Source organism: Podarcis tiliguerta (assembly GCF_965153285.1).
Source record: "Podarcis tiliguerta genome assembly, chromosome: 17".
In the NCBI taxonomy this organism is placed as follows: Eukaryota; Metazoa; Chordata; class Lepidosauria; order Squamata; family Lacertidae; genus Podarcis; species Podarcis tiliguerta.
Genome location: NC_139550.1, coordinates 20130542 through 20156625, shown reverse-complemented (window position 1 = coordinate 20156625; position 26084 = coordinate 20130542). Strand labels below are relative to the sequence as shown.

Genomic DNA, 26084 nt, shown 5'->3' with positions numbered 1-26084 from the left:
GTTTGTTTGTTTGTTTGTTTCATTTAGAAGAAATCTAAAGGAAGCCCTGTATAGGGAAGTTTTTAAATGTTTTATTATGTTTTGGCATATGCCAGAAGCTACCCAGAGTGGCTGGGGCAACCTAGTCAGATGGGTGGGGTACCAATAATAAGAACAAGAACAATTGTTATTATTCATTTCACCCCAGTCCTCCTGCTGCTAAACTACATGGACCTGGGCTTGTGGGTTGTCTCGCCAAAGTTTTTTCTTGCTTTGGCTTTGTCTGGCTTAGCTGCAAGTATTGTGGCAGCAGGAAGACCTGGAGAGGAGTGAAGATGATGTGATTTTCATTCTGAGAACCCACATGCTTGCTTATGTGTTAGCAAGGCCTCGCTAATGAACCAGAGTAAGCCACATGCAAACATGTTAAGCTACCTGTGAACAAGGTCTCTCTGAAGAGCTGCTCAGTAGATCTACCAAGAGTTGCCCAACTGATTTTTAATCCAGTCCTCCAAGGTTGTATATAGTGGCTCTACATCCCTTAACTAGTAATATTGGGGATATGATCTCAAATCTCATGCATAAAACAATGTGCTCTGCCGCTGAGCTATGAACGTACCACAAAAGATGATCCTTTACTGGAACTAAGAGTATAAAAAGCAACTTATTTCAAAGTCAAAGCCTTTGACTTTGGTCAAAGCCAGCCTTTCGAGGTCTTACTCGCAGACCCCCAACCTGAAATGTAAGGGATCAGTCCAAGACCTTTCATGAATGTGTGAAAACTTTACAAAACCAAGAGATATGTCTCGCTCCCCCTGCAACAGTTTATAGCATACCACATCCCATAATATAACACAAACAGTTGCAGTTCAGATGGTATCTATTAGTAACTTGCAAGAGACGTTTGCTCAATTTATTTTGTTATGTAATGCTTTTAGGAAGACCCAGCGTCTCTGAGGTAGATCAGAAAGCAAAACACTGTTCTTTCTGGTTCTTTCTGGTTCACACATTATCACTGCAGGGGAAAAAATCTTTCACGAGGCGTCTGCTTTTTCACACACACACACACACACACACACACACCACTGACACCCACACCACAAATTTGCACATACCCTTAGCTCTTTTCGTTACTGCTGTGGTAAAAGAGCTACATCAATGTACCATGTATGTTAATGGCATATTAAGTAAGGAACTCTTTCATGTGTTTAAGTACTTCAAAATGAAATATAACAAAATATCAGTATGTGGATTTCAAAGCTCTGAATTTTAGCTGAGTTTGATCCTGTGGAAGATGAACTGCTTTTAATATAAAATGTCTGAAGGTTTGCTTGGTTCCATTTTCACCTTACCTTCTATTGCTGATTGGAGAACTCGAGAATGGTCATAAGCGATGACATTCGCGTATCTATTCTTTGGTTTATTTACTTCCAGGTTAGAGTGTTCCCATGTGAATTGCTGCCCTGGGTCAATTGACTTAAGAGAGAGAGAGAGAGAGAAGGGATAGTTATTATTAGCTGAAGAACTATTTTTATTTTGGAAATACTTACCTTTTATAAAAGGTTCACATGTATTGCATAGCTCAAAGGACTTAACTGTGGGTCTTATTCCACTGCAGTTTGTCATACTGGTACTTAGGGCACAACTGGATGTCTGCTGGTCTCGCCGCTTTACCCTAGAGAAACCCGCAGAATCAGAATGCCAACTGGGTTTGGGGCAGATTGCTCTGAATCAATGTTCAAAGGGCAGATTTCTCCAGGGAAAACCGGAAAACTTGTGCTTAGAAAGCACAAGACAAGTGCAAGTGTGGGCAAGCCCTTATTGACAATCACATTTAACCGCTGGCCTTGCAAGATACTCTATCTGTTCTCACACAAAACAAGAGAAAAACCTATTCTGTTGTTGTTGTTGTGCGAGAGAGAGATGTGAAGAGGTTATAATAATAAAACGGAGGAAGAATAATGGAAGGCTCAAGTAGATTTAGCTATGGCAACCATAGAACTGGGGGTTTTCTCTATAGAATGCCTGTGGCCTCTGTACATTTGCAAGGCAAAAGAGACTTCATTAGTGCTACCAGAAAACCCTTGTTCTGAGGATAGGCTCTAAAGTATCTAACCAAAGATCATCAATTGAAATTCCTGATGCTGCCCAGGGAAAGACGTTTCTGTGGAAATCTCATCCAAACAGCTGGTTGGCTTGTACATGGTGAATTTAAGCATATGTAGAAAGCAGCACATCCATACCAGCAACTGAGCTGTAGAACACACTTCCTTGTGGAGGCTGACCATTGCTGTTTCACAATGATCCTGCAGTAATGTGGTACCCTGAGCGAGGACAAAATTTGGTGCCCCTCTCCAAATATGTCTCATTTTCACAACAACTCGTTTTGGTACAAGATTCAGGTACGTAGCCGTGCTGGTCTGACACAGTCTATATATATATATATATATATATATATATATATATATAGTCCAGTAGCACCTTAGAGACCAACTAAGTTTGTTCTGGGTATAAGCTTTCGTGTGCATGCACACTTCTTCAGATACCAGATTTTGGTACAATTGCTTTTTATGTACCTTTTCAGTAGGTACCCATATAAATATAGGCAGTGCTTTTTTTTCTAAAATACTTTTTTAGGGGTACTCTCATTTTCCTACTTATATTGAAATACTGCCCCTCAATGAGGCCAAACTTAGATTCACAAAAGGTTTAGGGGTATGCGTACCCTCAGAAGAAAGCACTCAATATAGGTATTATTATTATTATTTGCCCCCTCAGCTTGGTGCTTTGTGCAGGGAAACTGCCCACACCCCCTTAAATCTGATGCTGATCTAATGCAGATCTAATGCAGGATGGCTTGCAAGCAATTTTGGAAGAGCTCTTAAAATGGAAGAGGTATCATATTTTCCAAGGTCTTTGGGGTGACTTCTGGCACTAATTCAGGCCCGTGTTCACTTTAAAGTGCAAATCACCCTGAAGATGCTTTGAAGGAGAGCAGGGGCTAATGTCATGCACAGCTGTGCTGTAACACGTAGCTTCCCCTTTAGTCCCCTTTCATTCTGCACTTTCTTCTCCAATTCTGGTTATATTTTACCCTGTCTCCTGCTAAGCTTCATATTAGTAAGACAGGACTGCATAGGAGAATCAGTGCAATGCAATGCAAGCAATACATTGTGCTGTGCCACATACTGCTATCTGCTTCACAGCCAAAATTGGATGAAGATGAGGACATAGAGGTGATGAGGGACAGAGATGGTAGATCCTGATAGCATGTTTAGCGAAGTTTTTAATGACTGATGTTTTAATGTACTTTTAATCTTTTGTTGGAAGCTGCCCATAGTGGCTGGGGAAACCCAGACAGATGGGAAGGGTATAAATTATTATTATTATTATTATTATTATTATTATTATTATTATTATTTTATTTTCCATCATCTGGTACCTAGGACTACACCTACACTGATAAGAGCACTGCTCACAGAAATTGTGAGTTATACTAGGGGCTGCTGCCCTGCTCGAATTGCTTTCCAGTCCTTCCTACCCTCCGTCTCTTGTGAAACCCTCATCCTTCATGTCTCACCCTGCTTCCCTCACAGCTTACTCCACCCCAGCCATCCCCCACAGTCATCCTGACCTGCGCCTCCTTGCCCATCCCCATCCCCCCAACTGTTTGCCCCAAACTGCCTCTGCCCCATCTCCTCACCAATTGTTCCAAACTCGCACACTCCTCAATCTGTTACTAACCGCTCCAATCCCAAGATCCTGCCTCCACTTCCTGGAGGAGAGAATGAATGGAGAGGGGAAAGTCTTTACAACCTTTGCTTCACAGCATGAACTAAAGGAAATATGTCACAGCACAGGGTGGCTTTCCCCATCTTCTCTGCCAGCAGCAGCAGAAGCAGGAAACTGAGATTGGTTGTGGACTGCAAGGAGATGGGGGAGTTTGGGTAGCCCATTTTGCCACTATTTTCACACAGTGATACTTCCACCCCACCCCAATGTCTGCATATAGTGAAATAGCTATTTAATCAAACATTAGAAAGGGACAAAAAGCCCTTCTGAGGGTACTCTATAGTTCCCCACCTCCTAAAAAAATAATCAGTTGGGATATTATTTGGACATAGAGGGGGACTTATTCACATGTTGCTGAGGAAATGATTTCAAACATTGGGGAGTATTGTGAAAACTTCTTAGGCAACATCCCAAAGCACTCTTACTAGGATGTAAGTTTTACTCATCTGACGCAGTTATGTGAGGCCAATGTTATGAAGCAAAAGCTTAAAATCTTATTTTTAGCTAGAAATAAGCGAAGAAGAAAAAGAGTTTGGATTTGATATCCCGCTTGATCACTACCCTAAGGGGTCTCAAAGCGGCTAACATTCTCTTTTCCCTTCCTCCCCCACAACAAACACTCTGTGAGGTGAGTGAGGCTGAGAGATTTCAGAGACGTGTGACTAGCCCAAGGTCACCCAGCAGCTGCATGTGGAGGAGCGGGGATGCAAACCCGATTCACCAGATTACGAGTTCACCGCTCTTAACCACTACACCACACTGGCTCTCCCAGTGTGGAAGAAAGCACAGAAAATGGCCGCCCTTCATATTATCTGAAGCTTCAGTGATTTACCAAAATCAACAACAAAGTTCTGTTTTCCATACTGTGCAAAGAACATCATTTTCAGCTGCTTGTAGTTTTTATGTACTGCTTCCACACCTGAAGACCGGCTTCCTTCAAACCGGGGAGTACAGCAATTGTTCCGTTTATTCTTTCCTGTATCTCCATGTTCTTCAAAAACAAATGAAGCATTCAGTTTTCTAGGGCTGGTTTTCCAGCCTATACTTTTTAATTAGCACAGCCACAGTTAGACAAACACAAGCATCTCAAGTCAGAAATCTTTCATAAAATGCCCTTCCTACACACGGGCGTACCATCTTTTTGTTTCTTACGAGATACTGCAGGCTAGGTCCCTTCTGACCCATATTATGCTGGAGATAGGCTGCATTTAACACCTAGCAGATATTCACTGCAGATTAAAGGTAAGGTACAGCTGTACCTTAATAACAGCAGTTGCCTCTTGGCACACCACCAAAAAGATAAGCTGTAATTGAAGCAATTTAAAGCTCCCTGGGGTTCCATTGTGAACACAGAGCATTCTCTTGGGGGCTTCCTCATTCTTATTAAAGCCAGAAAAAGCTCCACATGTGTGGGCAAAAAGGTGTCCCCAGTGCTGCAAAGAACAGAAGGGCACCTGTTCATGTGTCGCTCCCAAAGGTGTGTATCAGAGCTGCTGCAAGCACACTAGAGTTATGATGCTGCAATTAATCTTACCTGTTATAACAAATAAGATTCATTAGTAGTTTGAATGCAAGGGGGTGCACGGGAATGGAGGATCACCGAGTTGGCTGTGTACATTGGCCATGATCAAATGAGACAGTTCAGTCTGAGTACAGAAAGCTAGAAGCCTATTTTTACTAGGAATTATAGGTACCGACCTAGCAAAGGAGTAGAAAAGACTCTTTATGTATGGAACAACAGCCACCCAGATGTTATTAGCTCAGAATTGGAAAGAAAACAAAGTCCCTAACAGAGAAGAATGGCAAAGTTGATGGACTATGCCAAGATGGCAAAGCTGACTGGAAAGCTCAGGAACCAGACCTACATTGGCTCCCAGTACGTTTCCGAGCACAATTCAAAGTGTTGGTGTTGACCTTTAAAGCCCTAAACGGCCTCGGCCCAGTATACCTGAAGGAGCATCTCCACCCCCATCATTCTGCCCGGACACTGAGATCCAGCGCAGAGGGCCTTCTGGCGGTTCCCTCACTGTGAGAAGCAAAGCTACAGGGAACCAGGCAGAGGGCCTTCTTGGTAGTGGCGCCCGCCCTGTGGAACGCCCTCCCATCAGATGTCAAAGAGATAAACAACTACCTGACATTCAGAAGTCATCTTAAGGCTGCCCTGTTCAGGGAAGTTTTTAATGTATGGCATATTAGTGTATTTTTGGTCTTTGTGGAAGCCGCCCAGAGTGGCTGGGGAAACCCAGCCAGATGGGCGGGGTACAAATAATAAATTATTATTATTATTATTATTATTATTATTATTATTATTATTATACCAAGAGGATAAAAGCTTTATAAAAGAATGGGGAAAATTTAAAAGTTACTTAGGGGACCACTGTAAGCAGATGATAACAAGAGCAGGGTTTTGACCCACTTGTAGTGTAAAAATTATTATGGACAATATGGTTTGATATAAAAATTGGAGTATGGATGAATATGCAGCTGCAGATGTTTAAAATGAGACCCCATGGAGGGGATAGGGGGAAGTCGAAAGATTCGGAGAATCTCTTTTTATAGTTATGTTTTTACTAGTTTGTGTTTATTTATACCTTGTATTTGTAAAACCAATAAAAATGATTTCATAAAGAAAGCAGGCCTTCCTTCCTTCCTTCTCTTTTTTATTGTGATGCAATGAATCCATGTTTCCATCATTACACAAAATAGATTCCTTTCCAGCCTTGCATTTCCACACTTTGCATTCTAATAATTGAATTATTTTTTTTTCAATCTTTCCACAACCTGCCTTTTCTCCTGTGAATCAGTTTGGTCAATTTATTCATTTCTGCCAGTTCAAAGCTTGCTGGCATTTCCACCATGTTGTCCTTACGATCTTTTCAGCTATCATCAAGAACCAAATTAAAGATTTCAGATCTGTGGGCATATCCTCCTGATCAAATTTTAAAAGTGTCCACATATACTGAGTAATATTTGTCTTCAAAATTAGGCACCGTATTTTTCGCCCTATAGGATGCACTTTTTCCCCTCCAAAAATGAAGGGGAAATGTGTGTGCATCTTATGGGGCGAATGCAGGCTTTCGCTGAAGCCTAGACAGTGAGAAGGGTCGGTGCGCACCGACCTCTCTCGCTCTCCAGGCTTCAGGAAGCTCTCCACAAGCCTTGGGAGCCCGCGGGAGTTCCCGCTGGGCTCCCACGGCTTGCGGAGAGCTGCCTGCATCCCGAAGCCTGGAGCACGCAGCGGAGCGCACCCCAGGCTTTGGGCAGCTCTCCGCAAGCCTGGGGAGACCGGCGTGACGTCGCGCTGGGCTCCCTAGGCTTGCGGATAGCAGTCTGTTCTGGGGGCTGAGGTCGGGGGAAGCTCGGGCTTCCCCTGCCCCAGCCCCACGCCTGGGGGGGAAATAATTTTTTTTCCTTTATTCCCCCCCAAAAAAAAACTAGGTGCGCCCTATGGGCCGGTGCGCCCTATGGGGCAAAAAATACGGTAATTCACATCATAAGAGGTAATTCACATCGTATCCCCCCACAATATGTAGCAGACAATGTTTGGATTTATATTTAATTATATATTTGAATCCGGTTGCCACTATTTTGTTCTGTGAACCGCCCTGAGACCTCCGGGTATAGGGTGGTATATAAAATCAATAAATAATAATATTTCTGTGAAATCTAGGGAAACAGTCTAATCTTAGCTTGGTACTCTCAACCTCACCATACTTCATCAAAGACCTGTCTGGAGAGAGAAATCTAATCTATATTTCCTAGGTCTGAATAGCCAGGCTGGAACAGAGAATAGAGTGATATTGGCAGAAACATTGTAGAAGTGTGAAAGACCAATAACTCATGAATAACAAGTCTGTGCTAACAGTTTTAATGAGTGCTCTAATGGTTTAATGGATGGCACTTAAAAAGGATCCTAGTAGATTCATTCTGACAGTTTGTCTTGAACAAAGCTGCCATTAAAAGATGAAGTGGATTTCTTCACAATAAATGCATGTATTGTATAACATGATGATTATTTTTTTTAAAAAAGGGAATGTGCAATGCAGCTGTAGTATCTGCATGCTCCCCTGACTAAGGTTTTGCATATTTCCACCCAAAATGTGAGTCTCTTCAAGTACCCGGATATTTGTTGGATGTCAAACTCAGACAAGAGCATAAGGTCAAACAGATTGCTCACTGGCCTTGCAGACAACTTCATTGTCCAGAAAGTGGGGGGAAGCAACAAGAGGAACAGCCATTTTAGATCTGGTCCTAACCAATGTTGATGACCTGGTTAGTGGGGTAGAAGTGGAAGGATCATTAGGCGCGAGTGATCATGCTCTTCTGAAGTTTACTATACAGCGGAAAGGAGCAGCCAAGCATACTAGGACTCAATTTCTTGACTTTAAGAAAGCCGACTTCATAAAACTTAGAGAAGTCCTGGGTGAGATCCCATAGACAGTAATACTAAAAGGAAAGGGAGTTCATGATGGCTGGGAGTTTGTTAAGAGGGAGATAGTAAAAGCACAACTTCAAGCAATACCAATGAGACGGAAACATGGAAGGTACCTAAAGAAGCCAGGGTGGCTATCTAAAGAACTTTTAACTGAGTTAAGATTAAAAAAGGATGTGTACAAAAAATGGAAAAGGGGGGAAACCACCAAAGAGGAATTCAAACAAATAGCCAGCACGTGTAGACACAAAGTCAGAAAAGCTAAAGCACAGAATGAACTCAGGCTTGCTAGAGAGGTTAAAAGCAACAAAAAAGGCTTTTATGGGTATGTTCGTAGCAAAAGGAAGAACAAAGAAACAGTGGGGTCAATCAGAGGAGAAGATGGTGAAATGCAAACAGGGGACACAGAAAGGGCTGAACTCCTCAATGCCTTCTTTGCCTCAGTCTTCTCCGATAAAGAAAACAATGCCCGACCTGAAGAATTTGGAGCAAATGATTCAGCAGAGGAAACACAGTCCAGAATAACTAAGGAGATAGTACAAGAATACTTGGCTAGTTTAGATGTATTCAAGTCTCCAGGGCCAGATGAACTGCATCCAAGAGTATTAAAAGAACTTGCAGATGTGATCTCAGAACCACTGGCAGTCATCTTTGAGAATTCCTGGAGAACAGGCGAAGTCCCGGCAGACTGGAGGAGGGCAAATGTTGTCCCTATTTTCAAAAAGGGGGAAAGAGAGGAACCCAAATAATTACCGCCCAGTCAGTCTGACATCAATACCAGGGAAGATTCTGGAGCAGATCATTAAGCAAACAGTCTGTGAGCACCTAGAAAGGAATCCTGTGATCACCAATAGTCAGCATGGATTTCTGAAAAATAAGTCATATCAGACTAACCTGATCTCGTTTTTTGACAGAATTACAAGCCTGGTAGATGAAGGGAACGCAGTGGATGTAGCCTACCTTGATTTCAGCAAGGCATTTGACAAGGTGCCCCATGATATTCTTGTAAAGAAGCTGGTAAAATGCGGTCTTGACTATGCTACCACTCAGCGGATTTGTAACTGGCTGACTGACCGAACCCAAAGGGTGCTCATCAATGGTTCCTCTTCATCCTGGAGAAGAGTGACTAGTCGGGTGCCACAGGGTTCTGTCTTGGGCCCGGTCTTATTCAACATCTTTATCAACGACTTGGAGGATGGACTCAAGGGCATCCTGATCAAATTTGCAGATGACACCAAACTGGGAGGGGTGGCTAACACCCCAGAGGACAGGATCACACTTCAAAACGACCTTGACAGATTAGAGAACTGGGCCAAAACAAACAAGATGAATTTTAACAGGGAGAAATGTAAAGTATTGCACTTGGGCAAAAAAAATGAGAGGCACAAATACAAGATGGGTGACACCTGGCTTGAGAGCAGTACATGTGAAAAGGATCTAGGAGTCTTGGTTGACCACAAAATTGACACGAGCCAACAGTGTGACGCGGCAGCTAAAAAAGCCAATGCAATTCTGGGCTGCATCAATAGGAGTATAGCATCTAGATCTAGGGAAGTAATAGTGCCACTGTATTCTGCTCTGGTCAGACCTCACCTGGAGTACTGTGTCCAGTTCTGGGCACCACAGTTCAAGAAGGACACTGACAAACTGGAACGTGTCCAGAGGAGGGCAACCAAAATGGTCAAAGGCCTGGAAACGATGCCTTATGAGGAACGGCTAAGGGAGCTGGGCATGTTTAGCCTGGAGAAGAGGAGGTTAAGGGGTGATATGATAGCCATGTTCGAATATATAAAAGGATGTCACATAGAGGAGGGAGAAAGGTTGTTTTCTGCTGCTCCAGAGAAGCGGACACGGAGCAATGGATCCAAACTACAAGAAAGATGATTCCACCTATTATTATTATTATTATTATTATTATTATTATTATTATTAACATTAGGAAGAACTTCCTGACAGTAAGAGCTGTTCGACAGTGGAATTTGCTGCCAAGGAGTGTGGTGGAGTCTCCTTCTTTGGAAGTCTTTAAGCAGAGGCTTGACAACCATATGTCAGGAGTGCTCTGATGGTGTTTCCTGCTTGGCAGGGGGTTGGACTCGTTGGCCCTTGTGGTCTCTTCCAACTCTATGATTCTATGATTCTAAGTATTGAGGAGTAGGTGCAGCATGGAATGATCCAAGCTTGCTAAAATCAAACAAACCCAAAGCTTAGAAATATTTCAAACAGCTACAGGGTTCTACAGTAACCCTGTTAATGCAAGAGGGCTATAAAGAGAAGGCAGGAGAGAAAAAGCAGTTTCTCCATTTTCGCTGAAGTTTGGGGCACACAAGAAATAATATTACTTTAAACTATAATGTTTTTAAAGTTACACAGGTAGCACTGTGGGTTAAACCACAGAGCCTAGGACTTGCCGATCAGAAGGGCAGCAGTTCGAATCCCCGTGACGGGGTGAGCTCCCATTGCTCGGTCCCTGTTCCTGCCAACCTAGCAGTTTGAAAGCACGTCAAAGTGCAAGTAGATAAATAGGTACTGCTCCGGTGGGAAGGTAAACGGCGTTTCCGTGCGCTGCTCTGGTTCTCCATAAGCGGCTTAGTCATGCTGGCCACATGACCCGGAAGCTGTCTATGGACAAATGCCGGCTGTCTCGGCCGATAAAGCGAGATGAGCGCCGTAACTTTAACCCCAGAGTCGGTTAAAGTTACGGATATTCATCCGGATATTCATACAGTGGTGCCTCGCAAGACGAATGCCTCGCAAGACGGAAAACCTGCTAGACGAAAGGGTTTTCCGTTTTGGAGGTGCTTCGCAGGACGAATTTGCTATGGGCTTGCTTCGCAAGACGAAAATGCCTTGCGATTCCTGGGGTTTTTTCCCCCTCCCCCCCTTTTCCCCAAGCCCCTAAGCCGCTTAACAGCTGATCTAAGCCGCTTATCAGCTGATCTAAGACACTAATAGCCTTTTAGCAGCTAATCCGCTAATCCCTTAAGCCTTTAATAGCCGCTAATAGCCTTTTAGCAGCTAATCCGCTAATCCCTTAAGCCTTTAATAGCCGCTAATAGCCGCTAAACCGCTAATGGGCTTGCTTCGCAAGACGAAAAAAACCGCAAGACGAAGAGACTCGCGGAACGGATTCTTTTCGTCTTGCGAGGCACCACTGTATTTCTAAACTTTTAGCAAAATCATATGGCAAAGTCCATTTAGGACTATGTGACTGGATGGCTCCCCATCACAGAAAAAAATAGTAAGTAAAATATACCACACAGGGAGAAACTAAAATATCAGTGATGATGGGCTTGGGTTTCTTTTCCCCCATTCAGAAAGTATTCTACAAAGGTGAGCAATCAAATATACAACCCTTAGTCAACATCATAGTTTTCAAGTAAAGGCTGCAGCCCATAGCACTGGTGAAGTAGTAGCTCAGTAATAAGTTTCTCTGAAGTAAGCAAGCACAGCGTATAGCAATTGCACTGTGGAAAGAACAATAAAGTTAGCACCCTGGTAGATGTCAAAGCAAATGGATGATGTGGAACTAGAGAATTATTAACTACCTCTGAAAATGAAAAATTTGACCCTCTTTTACCAATGTCAGGTTTTGCTTTGAGAGTTTCATATTTCAGATGAATCTATAATAAGATGCTATTTTATTATTCAGGAAACTTGCCGATTGAATGAGATTTACATATTGCTTTAGCAAAACATGAATGCTAAATACCTGAACACTAATACATCATCACGGCCAAGTTGCCAACAGAAATGCATTTTCCTTCCACTTTAGAAACCCGAACGAGGAGAAAGTAAAAAGCAGATCTTATTTCTTATTTATAAAATTTCTGCACCACTTAATAAACAGCTCTAAGCAGCTTGCAATAAAGACGAACTAACATTCGATATTAAAAAAGAAAACTGGATGAAAACAAGTTAAGAGCATTGCTGCACTTGACAAACAAAACCGAGCAGTGTAAAAAACGAGAATTAAAAATTTAAGGATCAGAGTCTGTAGCCTGGGCTCATGATTCTGCCCTCCTAGACAAAACATGAGCTGAAAGCCATAGGTTTCACATAAAGCCAAATTGTGGCTTAGCATGGGGCAGCACAGCAGGAAAATGACCTGCTTGCTCACAGTTCATACTGAGTTGTGTTCCTGCTAAGCTATGATGTGTGACCTAAGCCATTACCTTAGAGTAAAAAGGTTTTTTTTGTTGTTGTTTTTTGAGCGGGGAGGTGATAGTACTTAAAAATGAAATCTCAAGATACAATTCACTTTAGTAAATTATTAATGCCTCCCATCACAAATCTGATGATTCACCGGCAAAATCCAGCGCATCGACCAGTGTTGGTTGGGTAAAGAGGCAGAACGTGACTTCACCTTCGCCAATATTAAATGTTAATGGAAAGGGCTGTCTTTAATGTATAGCGTTGATAAGAGGAACCATTAAAATGATGTACAGTCCGTTGCGCAAGCTAAGTTAACGCACACCTTCTTCCTTGTGCTGCTGCCTCTCTGGGCCAGTTTGTACACTCAGCCTGTTATTTTCACCGTGGGGGAAATGGGCATATGCAAGGCTTTGAAAGGGAACATAATTTCACGAATTACACCTCCTGCACAAGGAGGCCACGCACACAAATCACACCTCGCTTTATGTGCATCTCCAGTCATCCGCGCTGTGAAGATCTGGTGAGTGCATGAACTAGCCTCTCCCTCTCAGCTGTCAGCACATCTGTATATATACACGGAGCCATTTTACACCGAAACAAGACTTAAACACAGGGAACAGGACAGTCGATGAAGACCCCCAAGGGACCTGCCCTTTTACTACAGTACGGCCACATTTGCATAGCCTGTCATGCACGCAAAGTGACACTGACTTGAACTGACACAGAAATGCTATTATTAGTATTTGTTTTTAAGGTTGCGCTACACAGCAGGTGCTCAACCTGAAAACAAAAGCCTACACTTTCACAATATTTTCTGCCCAGGTCAGATATCTTAAAGCACCCAGGCTGTTAGCTTTCAAAGAACTAATAATTAAAATCATGAAACTAAAGGGCTAGGGAGAAAATGCTCAAGCAGCAATTAGGAACGAAGCGGGTATTTGATTTAATGTTGGACTTTGTATGTCACCAGTCATTGAGAAAATATGATTTGGTTTAAATTTAGCACACTGACTGTATGTATGGGCGCATTTCCTATCAGTATATTACAGTCGTACCTCGGAAGTTGAATGGAATCTGTTCCGAAAGTCCGTTCAACTTCCGAAACGTTCGGAAACCAAAGCATGTCTTCTGATAGGCTGCAGGAACCTCCTGCAGCCAACCAGAAGCTGCGGAATCCCCATAGGACATTCGGCTTCCAGAAGAACATTCGAAAACCAGAACACTCACTTCCAGTTTTCGATCGTTCGGGAGCTAGGACGTCGACTCCCAAGGCATTCGGGAGCCAAGGTACGACTGTACTTAATAATTCTGTGTATATTCAAAAGAGCATATTTTAAAATGAACAAACCCTACTGTTTAACAGCTATCAAACTTGTATATTTGCATTGTTCCAAAATGCCCAGCGAAAGAAATTCAGAACACACAGAGCAGTTGAAGAATTCGCTCTGTTCGATCACATTAGAAAATAAATGGACTGCTTCAGTTCAAGTTGCTTGAAAGACTTTGGTTGGAAAGCAGCAAGATTGGGTCCCTAAATCTCCTATCCCTATCCCTGCTCTGAAAAATATTCAGACCAAGCAACCATGATTTGTATCTGAGTCTTTGGTCTACAGTCTTTCAGAGAAACAATCAATCAAGTAAACACTGTCCCTATGTACCAACTGGGACGTGGGTAGTGCTGTGGGTTAAACCACAGAGCCTAGGGCTTGCCGATCAGAAGGTTGGCAGTTTGAATCCCCGCGACGGGGTGAGCTCCCGTTGCTCGGTCCCTGCTTCTGCCAACCTAGCAGTTCAAAAGCACGTCAAAGTGCAAGTAGATAAATAGGTACCACTCTGGTGGGAAGGTAAACGGCGTTTCCATGCACTGCTCTGGTTCGCCAGAAGTGGCGTAGTCATGCTGGCCACATGATCCGGAAGCTGTACGCCGGCTCCCTCGGCCAATAAAGCGCCACAACCCCAGAGTCGGTCACGACTGCACCTAATGGTCAGGGGTCCCTTTACGTTTACCTTTATGTGTCAGTGCCATCTCCTAGATCTGTTGAGAACATACGATTCGAACCACCGACCTTCCGATTGGCAAGTCCGAGCGCCTCAGTGGTTTAGACCATAGACCACCCGCGTCCCCAGTATACATTGGAGAGGTGGTGGGGATGTCTTCACCCGACACCCATTACTTGTTGGGTTTCTGTTTCTCTGCAATCCCCCCCCCCAAAAAAAAACAGTCTCTGTCGATAAGTTGCATGGCTTCAAAAAAACAGCAGTAGGAGTACATGGGATGCAGAAAAAGCAGTAATGTGTATACAGCTTTAGAAAGAGGAGTGTCTCAGACAGAACTAACAGGGAATTCCTCCTGTGTTACAACTCAGTGGCAAGCCAGGAAATTAAATGAAATAAAGGAACAGGCATTGAGGAAGGAAGGAATGTAGAAGATACCCAACCATTCTATACCAGAAGCCAGGAGCATACTATTCACAAGTTGCTGCTCAATTTCAATTTCAGAATGAGGACACGACATCATTTTATGTGCAACTTTTCTTGTTTTCTTAGAGCTTTTGTTTTAAATTACATACTACTCTTTATTTATTCGTAGAAAGGTGCTCTAGTTATGAATCAACCCACTAAACAGATAAGATAGTGGACTGCATCTTAAGAACCATGCAACGCGTATCATACATCCAAGGGGCACTGCATACAAGATTGTGTTATGGCACAAGTGTCATTTGCAAGGAGAAATTAAAACATGTCTTTCTGTGCTGGCCAGATGTTGCAACTGTGCCCACCACAAATTATGCCCTTATATGATATTCTTTGGGACGCGGGTGGCGCTGTGGGTTAAACCACAGAGTCTAGGACTTGCCGATCAGAAGGTCGGCGGTTTGAAACCCCGCGACAGGGTGAGCTCGGTCCCTGCTCCTGCCAACCTAGCAGTTCAAAAGCACCTCAAAGTGCAAGTAGATAAATAGGTACCACTCCAGCGGGAAGGTAAACGGCGTTTCCGTGCGCTGCTCTGGGTCGCCAGAAGCGGCTTAGTCATGCAGGCCACATGACCCAGAAGCTGTACGCCGGCTCCCTTGGCCAATAAAGTGAGATGAGCGCCGCAACCCCAGAGTTGGTCACGACTGGACCTAATGGTCAGGGGTCCTTTTACCTTTATGATATTCTTTGGACTCTACTGCTTGATCTCAACAATTTTGTTGATGCCATCTGGATATAGGTAGAAACCAAGTGATAATGACATTTTTGGGAACTACTGTGCAGAAGGACAATTGTGAACTTTCTGCAACTGACTATATGTGTGTGGGGGGGAGAATGCTTGTAAACGACAGAGGAAATACTTGTGTGCAGAGTTTATACAGCATGATCTTTTACTGTGAACACTGCATAATTACCTGCAATTGACAGAAAATCACTCCTGACTTGCGTTAAGTATGACTCTGAACCTTAAAATGCCCTTCAAGTCAACACATTTTAGTGAATGCTAGAGATTGTATTTTTCTCTTTGACAGTAATGAGATTATTTTTCAGATCAGGCTTAAGGCCTTCTACAACACTGCATCTTTAAATGATATGCAGTTCTGTCCTATAACAGCAAATGTTGAAATGCAATTTAAAACTCTCCTGCCCAAGATACTTACATATACTGGATATTTATAGTCTCCAGCAACTTCTATTTGTATAAAGGTCATACGAAACTGACTTTTTAAAGTAACATTTATTAAAGGTACTAGCAAATTCTGTTCGCCCCACAAATAAGCAATCCACTCTTTACTGTCAAATAAAATGTGATAGTATTAATTCACCTAAAGGTCTCTATACTATGTTATATTAGAAATGTCAGTGTCATCGGGAACACTTAATCTCAGAGTCATTTGTCTCTAACCCTTATGCATGATGTGCAAGCTTAAAAAGAGGGAGCTTAAACCGTAAAACTACCTGTACTTTATACTACTTTTGTGATTCAGGAGTTCAGATAATTTTGAATCAATTGCAGCACATTATTAAATAGTCAGGGGAGCCAACTGCACAAGACTTTCCATCCTATGTGTGTCAATTGCCACACATACCCCATTTTTTCCCTTACTGGTGCTTTTCACAGGTATGCTCTCAAACAGAAGTATTTTACTCTAGATATACAGTCAAGCCTTGGATCCCGAATGCCTCTGTTTTGGAACTTTTTGGCTCCTGAACGCTGAAAACCCGGAAGTAAATGCTCCGGTTTTCGAACGTTTTTCGGAAACCGAACATCCGACGCGGCTTACGCTTGAGTGCAGGAAGCTCCTGTAACCCATCGGAAGCCGTGCCTCGGTTGTCGAACATTTCGGAAGCCGAATGGGCTACCGGAACGGATTACATTCAACAACCTAGGTTTGACTGTGCTTATTTATTCATTGCCGCACTGTAAAATAATGAAAGTGCTTAGTGACACAAAAAGGCAGTAAAATTACAAATAGGAAAAATAGCACCTATCAGATAATCTAAAACAGGCTGCATCAAATGTAAAAAAAAGCAGCCACAGAGGATATTTCAAATTGTGAGCAACCCAAATGAAAATGCCTTATCTCTTGAAAGAACCACTGTACAAAGGATGATGGTGGAACCTGGAGAAGGGCCTCAGGACTTGTAAATTCAGTGCTTAGATAGACTAATATTGATGTGGGCAGGGAAAGTAATTCTCAAGATTTTCTGATCCCAAGACATTCAGGGCTGTACTTTGAAATGAGTCTGAAGTTTCTGAGCAGTCTTCAAAGGTAGCCAAACAAAGAGTTTCCTATAGTAATCTAACCCGAAAGTTAAAAGGTAAAGGTAAAGGGACCCCCTGACCATTAGGTCCAGTCATGGCTGACTCTGGGGTTGTGGCGCTCATCTCGCTTTATTGGCCGAGGGAGCCAGCGTACAGTTTCCGGGTCATGTGGCCAGCATGACTAAGCCACTTCTGGTGAACCAGAGCAGCGCACGGAAACGCTGTTTACCTTCCCGTCGGAGTGGTACCTATTTATCTACTTGCACTTTGATGTGCTTTTGAACTGCTAGGTTGGCAGGAGCAGGGACCGAACAACGGGAGCTCACCCCGTTGCGGGGATTCGAACCACTGACCTTCCGATCGGCAAGCCCTAGGCTCTGTGGTTTGACTCACAGTGCCATCCGCGTCCCCAACCTGAAAGTTACTGGTGTACAAATACATCATCCACACTGCCAAGCAGCCATCTCAGTGGTGGGTAACCTGAGATGGCTATGTAGATAGTACAGTGGTACCTCGGGTTACATACGCTTCAGGTTACATATGCTTCAGGTTATAGACTCCGCTAACCCAGAAATAGTACCTCGGGTTAAGAACTTTGCTTCAGGATGAGAACAGAAATCGTGCTCCGGCAGCGCGGCAGCAGCAGGAAGCCCCATTAGCTAAAGTGGTGCTTCAGGTTAAGAATGGACCTCCGGAACGAATTAAGCACTTAACCCGAGGTACCACTGTATAGAAATGAAGTATTTTACTGACTGAAGTAACTTTCGGAGTAACTACTGTTGTTTGAACGACTAAGTATGCCTACAATATGATATATGATATGGTGACCAGAAAGACTAGAGAAAGTTGATGAGAGGGGAGGAAGGAAGGAAGTCAGAGATGATTTAGGAAATTGGCTTCTTCATAGTCATTAAGTTCCACTATGCCCAAGAGTTCTGAGAAATGTTGAAGTCGTATATATGACTGAATACAAATGGAGTCCAACGCCAGTGATTTCTCGAGAAGTCCTTAATTCGTGGATCACTATACCCATAAATAATATGGTTGTGTTTTACTTGCACATTTGGGGTACCTTTTTAAAAAATAAAATAAAATAAAATAAATTTACATGTTAAACCATATTGTCCTTTGAAAGAAGCCCTACTAGTTTATGCTGTTTAATGGATTTTGTACAAGTCCATTCATTCACAAATTATTGACATGAGAGCCATATCTGTGTGCCAATGCACATCTTGGGGGTTGTAATCCATGGACTATTAAAAGGGTATTTCATAACTGGTTCCTGTTATGATACTATTAAAACCCACAATTCATGAATTATTGATGGGAGAGGTAATAATGGCTTGATGCTGTTATAACCTATAATAACATTGAACAAAATCCTTAATCTATGAAAAATTTACTCAGTGGACCAACACGTCTTCTAAAACTGTTCTGACATAAGGTAATAAAACAAGCACAGATCTCAGTTAGTTAGTTCCATAAACCATTAATTAATTGGACACAAAACTTAAGCTTCATAAATCATTAAATGTAGAAGTGATCGCTTTCTTTTCAATATTTCTGCCTCAAATTTTTAATGGCACAGATTTTTTTTGATGTATTCAATTACTGAATTTACTATTTCATTCACAAAATCAAAGTCAATGCGCTGGGTACAGAGGACAAAAATTAGATAATCTCGCATTGCCTGTCTTTTTATGTATTTGATTTGTTTCTTCATAATTCTGTCTCATATTTCTTCCCAGTGGTAGAACAAGGTGGTTATCAATTCAAAACGTTACAGTGTTTAAATGTCTTGCACATGTTTTTTTAGGTGTGCAATAATTACTCCAAGTGCATACCCTGGTGAAGCATTAATAGACACTGGGATATCTTTGTCACCTGAGAATCTTGTTTCTTTTCCCTTCATCCCCTCACTTCCTATGACACTAGTCCTTCTCCCGTTTTGCCGCTGACTATTCCCATGTCCCTTCTCATTGCCAGAATCAAATGCACAGATAGGTAAGTAGATCTTTCTATAGGAATCTTGGCAAATCTTCCTTTCCTAACCAAATGGAACATGCATACATTTAATCACTTTAAATATTAAAGCAGAATACTTTCCCATAGGAAGTGAATTTCCTTATCAGACTGTTTTAAAAAGCATCAGAAATAAAGAATTTTCCAAATTCCACACAAATGAGGGTAGGTACCGTCTTAAACATACTTGTAGTGCCATTTGTGTTGTGGTTTTATGTTGTAACCCCCCTGAGACCTGGGGGTATAGGGTGGTATATGAAAGAAAGAAAGAAAGAAAGAGAAGGAAAGAGAAAGAAAGAAAGAAAGAAAGAAAGAAAGAGAAAGAAAGAAAGAAAGAGAAAGAAAGAATGAAAGAGAAAGAAAGAGAGAGAGAGAGAGAGAGAGAGAGAGAGAGAAAGAAAGAAAGAAAGAAAGAAAGAAAGAAAGAAAGAAAGAAAGAAAGAAAGAAAACCAGTAAGCCTGTTTAGAACTGCAGCCTTATTTGCTTGGAAATGTTCCAATGAGATTACTTTTCAATATCTGAGTTTAGGAATATAACTATCAGGGACAAGATACAGTGAAGCTGGTTTATTAACATGTCTACAATAATCCAGATGATAAGTGATTCCTGCCTCTAGGGAACTGGGGCATTACCTCATATTCTTGGGAAAACTTGAGGTTGTCATTAGCCTTCAGCCTTTCGATGTGATCCGCAAGTTCTGAAATAGGTATTGGTGGATGGCTAGCCATACCTGTTCAGGAAAAAAGAAATGATAATGGCATGTAAAAAAAACCACACAATAAAACAGAGGGTTTGCAACCCAGACTTAGAAAATACAGCAGTTCAGAATGGCTATCAATGTGTAATAAGTAAGGATGTTGTAAGGTGACAGAAGCAGGCAGGTAGTTTAGTCACTCAAAGCAAGACATGCTCTGGAGAGATGAGCTTTGAAGCCAAATTACTAAAAATTTAAAATAAAAACCACCAAGCATATTCCCAAAGCTAACATTCCTAGTGTTAAAAGAAAAGAAAAAAAGTTATTATGCCAAGACTTAATGAGGTTAGCTAGGTGGGGGGAAATGAGACAGTTAGACCTGAAGCTGACTTCTGCTTTGAGTAATGACTCTTAATGTCATATCAAACCCCTTTCCTTGCGCTGAATGAAATGGAAACTGTGTTGGACTTAGGTGAACAAAAGGTGGACTGGGGGGAGGGAAAAGCCATTCAAAGAAGCCTAAACGGAAAGAATAGTACTGACAGAAAATAAAGTGATTTATGAGGGAAACTAACTTGAAGAATGTGGGTTACCAGGGTAACCAGAGACACTTGATCCTGCAAAAAATAATTGCAAAAGTAAAAAAAAAAAAAGGAAAGAAAGGGATGGAGTGGGAATTTATTTATACCAAAATAAATAAATGGATAGTTTGATGCTTAGAAAATGATGGTTTTAATCTCAATAGAAAATGATGGTTTTAATCTCATGACTAAATAAGACAGGGGGAAATCTAATGATTTTTTTTTTTTTGAAAAATATTTTATAAAGTTTAGGACATTCACATGCAATTATGGATTGCCAGAGTACCATGCACTGCTGCTTACAGACAACAGTCAATAAAGACAAGATTAGACATCAGACATTTTGAGCTTCAAAAATGTTTTCACTAGTAGCAGATTGTAGAGGCAGGGGTTGTGGGGAATCAGTTCGGCTGAACGCAAACATCTGCCTTACCCTAGTACATCTGAGAAAAGATCTCAACCCCAAGTCCCTTTATCAACCCCCAGAAATTACCTACAATCTACTTCAGGTGTAAACATCTTTGTCTACCAATGGAAAAATAGTGAATGCAGACAAGGTTTAGGGAAGGGATGGGAAAGAGACAGAGGGAAGGATAGGACCAGTGGAAGGGAAAGACAGAGGGAGGGGAAGATAGAGGAGAGAGGAAATGTGGGGTCAACTAGCATGATCCGCCAGCTGAAAATTTTAGCAAGTCCACACTCTCAGTGGCTATTTCTTTTCAGTTCATTAATATGGATGGTTTTCCACCCACCCACAATGTGTTTAGTTATTATTTATGTTAATTTTAATCATGCCAAGAATAATGATAATAAAAAGCTTGTTGCAGGGAGACACATAGTCGGCTAGAAATTGTTACACTAGCAAACCCCATGATGTGTTGAAATTATAGAACAAAACCATGGTAACTGAAGCGAGGAGCTCAAACTGGAAGCCATGTTTTCAGGGTTTTCCGGCACTCGTTTGAAGGGTGTGCTTTAAGAAAGCTAGCTTGCAGTCACTGCAGCACAGCTTTACATGACATGAGCAGAAAATAACAGTAGACATCATTCATAAAATGATTTTTTTGCTACATTTTTTACTTAGCTTAATAAAGTCCATGGGAAGGACCAGCAGCGTAACATTCAAATCTTGTTTTGTGGCATAGAGAATAGTACTGAATAATTGTATAGCCCAAGCAACTACATACACCGTAGTTCTTTGCAATGTGTGGTCTGCATGCTTATACTTTTAAGGTCAAGTAAATCAGAAGAAGACCCCATAAATTGAGGAAACTACTTTTTGGAAGATAAAACTCTAATATTTTTCTTTATATGAATGTGATTTTCTATCTCCCATTTTCATCATGTGCAACAATTAAGCTGGTTTTCTTTTAAAGTAGCCGTCAAATTTATTTGATCCAGATCGAGCACCCAGATGAAAAGGAAGAGGGGGAAAAATAATAATGGGGAAAGGCACAAGAAAATGCTAGGCTTGTTCAGAAATGGAAGTTGAATGATGGAACATCTAAAACAGTGATTGAACAGAGAAAATAATAGAGACAAAGATGTTTAGACCTTTTCGAGCGAATCGTGGGAGAGAGTTATTATCATATAAGGACTGAGTGGTAGTTTGGCTAGAGAGAGAGGACACAGAGCCAATCAGGGAAGCGTAGGGGACTGAATTACTGCTCAAAGCTGTAAAAAGTAAAGCCAGTTGGAAACGGGAAAGAAATTAGTAGCAGTAGAAGACCATCATATTCAGTCAGTTTACACAAAGACAAACGGATCATTTCACATGCACAATCTATCTGTGGACATTTAGTACTGGCAGGAATAAGTAGAAATACAAGGCAACTCTAACATATCAACATATAGCTCTGAATCTGAGGGTCAGCCGACAGGAGAAATAGCTTTCCATATGGCATGGAAGTGTTATTTAAATCAGCTTTTTAACATCAAGACCCCTCAACTTATCAAGCCCTTTTTTCAGGTGGATTTAGCTGTTTATACTGATGCATCTATGCTGAAAGAAGCACTCACCCCAACAGATACCACTATGATCTGCCATTTATATTTATCAGCATCTTCTGCAGTTAAACATTTGAGGCTCATCAAAAGGTGGCATAAAATCTTTCTCTCTTTTTTTTTAAACAGAAGGGAAAATAAAACCCAACAACTTCCAGAATTAACCATCTGGTTATTACTAGAGTGTAGCTTTCTTAATTTTATGGCTAATGCAAACTAACTGCATTTCAATAATGTTTCATAGTAATCTCGTAAAAGGAAATAATTATCACCGTACAAGTTTTTTTTTTAAAGTTTTTTTTTTACTGCTGTCAGGTGATATTCTCCCACATTGCTACTCACAGATGATCTTTGTTCAGTTTATAGGAGAGGTTTCGGGGGGGAGGGGGGGGCAACAAGTTATGGGTACATATAAATGCCAAAGACAGTCATTGGCTTATAGATGGGTTTTCAACTGACAGTCATGGACTGTGGGTGGTATTCAACTATGTTTTACTCAGAGTACACTTTGAATTTAGGATTGAATTTAGTAAAATTTAGTTGAATTCCACTCTGTCCATACATCAAGAGACCATGTTAACTCAAAATACTGTGCAAAATACAAAGAAGATTATTTAATGGACACATTTACATAATTATATATGTCATAGAAGTATCTTGTATTAACCTGTATGTAGACAAAACAGATGGAAGATTTGCCACATGCTAGTAAAGCAACGCACTGACAGCTATTTGCTTCTGAGCAAAGTAGCACTGGTTTTGATCTTTGAACCCTAAACTGTTTGGAACCAAGTTACTTGAAATACTACCTATACCCATATGGACCAACCTCAGCATTAAGATCTGTTAGACAGGCCCTATGCTTATGATCTTCTGTAAGGGAAGTCAGGACTGAAGGCAGGAGAAACTGGGCCTTCTCGGTGGTGGGTCCTATCTAGGAAACTTACTCTCCTGAAACCTGATTAGATTCATTTTAAGAGGGCCCTGAAGCTGTTTTTTTTTTAATGTTAGTCTGATTTTAAACAGGAGGGTAAGTCATTGTCTTTGTTCCTATAGGTAGCTTCCATGGTTGTTAATTAGAATTTTAAATTTTAGGATGGGATGGCTGGGTGGAAAGGAAACAGTTTTGCTGCTCTTTCAAGTTTTACTATTTAAATTATAATTTTGACATTGTGTTTCAAAATGTTGTAAATGCCACGTTGAAAATACATTTATATTTGGAAGGAGGCCTAGAGGTCAAATAAATAATAATTTAATTTTTTACAGTGATATTCAAACCCTACAAAGAAGTAAACCATGCCTTCTTTTTCCCCTTGACAGCACGCCAAATTTACAATGAATATAAAGGAACAATGCTACACACAGCAGTACAAAGGCACGGCAGTGAAAGCTGGCAAAATTCAGCCCAGAGAGATGCATGAAAGATCTACTGCACCTCAGTGCTGAGAGCTAAATATTCACATTTGCTCACCTCCCACTGATACTTAACTAAGAAAGCAAACACATCCTAAAGTCTGATTCACACTTTATACTACAGATGTGTTCACTGAGTGTACACCAACATCCCCCGGTAAACACTTTAAAGTAAACACACACATGGGAAAGCTCTGATCTGCTACAGCTCCCTGTCATGGTCTTCTGTGATTTAGGAACACATGCCTTTACATTCACACTTTGAAAGGCAGACTAAGACAACCACTGATATGGAGTGTTATATTTTTTATAGTGTTATAGCTCAGTAAAACTGAACAGGAATCAGACTCTTGCGGAAAACTTATTTCTAACTGGGGATGTGTGTATTTTCCTTTAAGGCTTTATTATTATTATTATTTTAAAAATAATCTAATTTCTGCTCAAGGGAGACATTTCACTTTAACAGAGCAACTAGCGAAAGGTTTGCAGTTGAAATGGCATGAGGTTTTTTGTGCGTTCAATGTTGTCAATGCACAGTTTCACATGTGCTCAGGAAGAAAATACAGTGGAACCTCGGTTTCCAAGCGTCTCAGAAGCCGAATGATTCAGACCAAAGCGCCGAAAACCCAGAAGTGAATGCTTCCGTTTTCGAACGCACCCCAGAAGTCAAATGGCTTCCGAGGCACATTCCTCCATTTTCTCAATGGAATTTGGCGACTGCCCATTGCGCCTTGGTTGTCGAACGTTTCAGAAGTAGAACGGTCTTCCTGAACGGATTGCGTTCAACAACTGAGGTACCACTGTATTCCTTGCTTAGAATGCCTCACAAGCACAGTGCTTTTTTCTTTTCCTTTTCTGCCAGTACATGCTGGCACCTTATTTTCTAGGGGGAAAATAAATTAATACATATAACTACGAATGGATGCATTTGCTGGATATTCAGGGAGTAGGAACTAAACCTGGGTGACAAGAACAGAGAGAGGGAAAGCTGAGCACATCACAGTGCGAGCTTTGGAAATAACTATATACTCTCCCTTCCCCTTCCCCCTCCCGCTTGTTGTGGGGCTACACATTTCCCCACTGGGTGAGGGAGAAGCGGAGGGAGCCACTCTGGTAAGGCAGGCTCTGAGGGGATTTGCCAGGCTCAGCTCACTGGGGTGTGGGAAGCGAGGGAAGGAGGGAGGGGAGAGTGCTGTGTGGGTGCATGCAGGGTGCAGAGGGGCGTCAGTGGTTTGTGTTACAATATTCCTTTCCACCTTAAGAACAGATGTGTAGATTGTAGTATGTCACATGCCTGTTTACACTCCAGCACAGCTTGCTGGGAACTTCTGTTTGTGTATAGCTTTTGCTTATGCTGCTTGCTCTTGGACACGAAAGGGAGAAGACATGTTTTTTCCTTTGTCCTGATGCTGAATAAACTGCTTGTAAATATGCTTGACACAGCCTCTATCTGCCCTTCTGTTGCGAAGAGTTTTATTCTCTGCTGGCTTGCATGCTCAGTTTCTGAAGCTTGAGTCACAGTTACATGCTGATCTGAGGACTGGAGTTCACCTGGCAGTCGGCTGGTGGGCTGGAGCCAGCTGGGGGCTTGCAAATTGCCCCCCATTCCCTTGGAAGCATCCCAACAGTTTGTGCCTTTTTCTGCTGGGGGACCATGCCTGGTTCTTCAAGCTTGCCTTTGCCACCCATCCCTTCCTGGAGAGATCCCCTTGGGGGGGGTCTCTGCTGGGCATCCTTGTGGGAGAACCTGCCTAGGGGGCCAGGGGCACACAATTCTCAGAGGAGGAGAACACTGGAGGAGCAACAGCTGCTGCAGAGCCCAACTGTGCGGCTTTTGGGAAACATTAGCATCAAGGGGATTGGCCGGGTGGAGAGAAACAGACTGTTTTTGCAAGAAAAAAATGTGTGTGTGTGTTGCAACCTCCTACCCCTTTTCTGATCAGCATTTGAGGAGGAGAAGGAGGCGTTCAAATGAGGTGAGGGGTGAAGGAAGCATCTCCACTTAAATACCTTCCACTGCAAAAGCTTGTCCCCCCCCCCATCATGCCCAGCAGGCATTGTTTTATTATGATGATGCATTGTTTTATTATTATGGGCTGCATACAGCAATAATAATAATTTATTACTTATACCCAGTGCTTTTTTCTGGTGGTACTAACTCTAGCAACTTCATGGTGAGTACGGCCACCATTTTTTTTCTTTAAAAAAAGCACTGCACAGGCATATTCAAGTCTCCATGTTAAGAACCTTTTTTATTTTATTTTTTAAAAGCC

At 41.8% G+C, this 26084-nt stretch overlaps 1 protein-coding gene across 12 annotated transcripts in view; it reads right to left on the bottom strand.

Moving 5' to 3' along the window:
• Positions 1-26084, bottom strand: part of PTPRD (protein tyrosine phosphatase receptor type D) — a 1386996-nt gene that overhangs the window by 75705 nt on the left and 1285207 nt on the right. For 8 of the 12 annotated variants that reach the window (XM_083419250.1, XM_083419251.1, XM_083419252.1 and 5 more), the window contains 2 exons: positions 19752-19849; positions 1332-1455 (listed from right to left, as the gene is read on the bottom strand). In XM_083419250.1, the coding sequence (XP_083275376.1) occupies positions 1332-1455; positions 19752-19849 (222 nt within the window). Of the gene's footprint in view, positions 1-1331; positions 1456-19751; positions 19850-21948; positions 22069-26084 lie in introns of all 12 variants that reach the window. The other 4 variants (XM_083419244.1, XM_083419248.1, XM_083419249.1 and 1 more) reach the window with 1 other exon arrangement.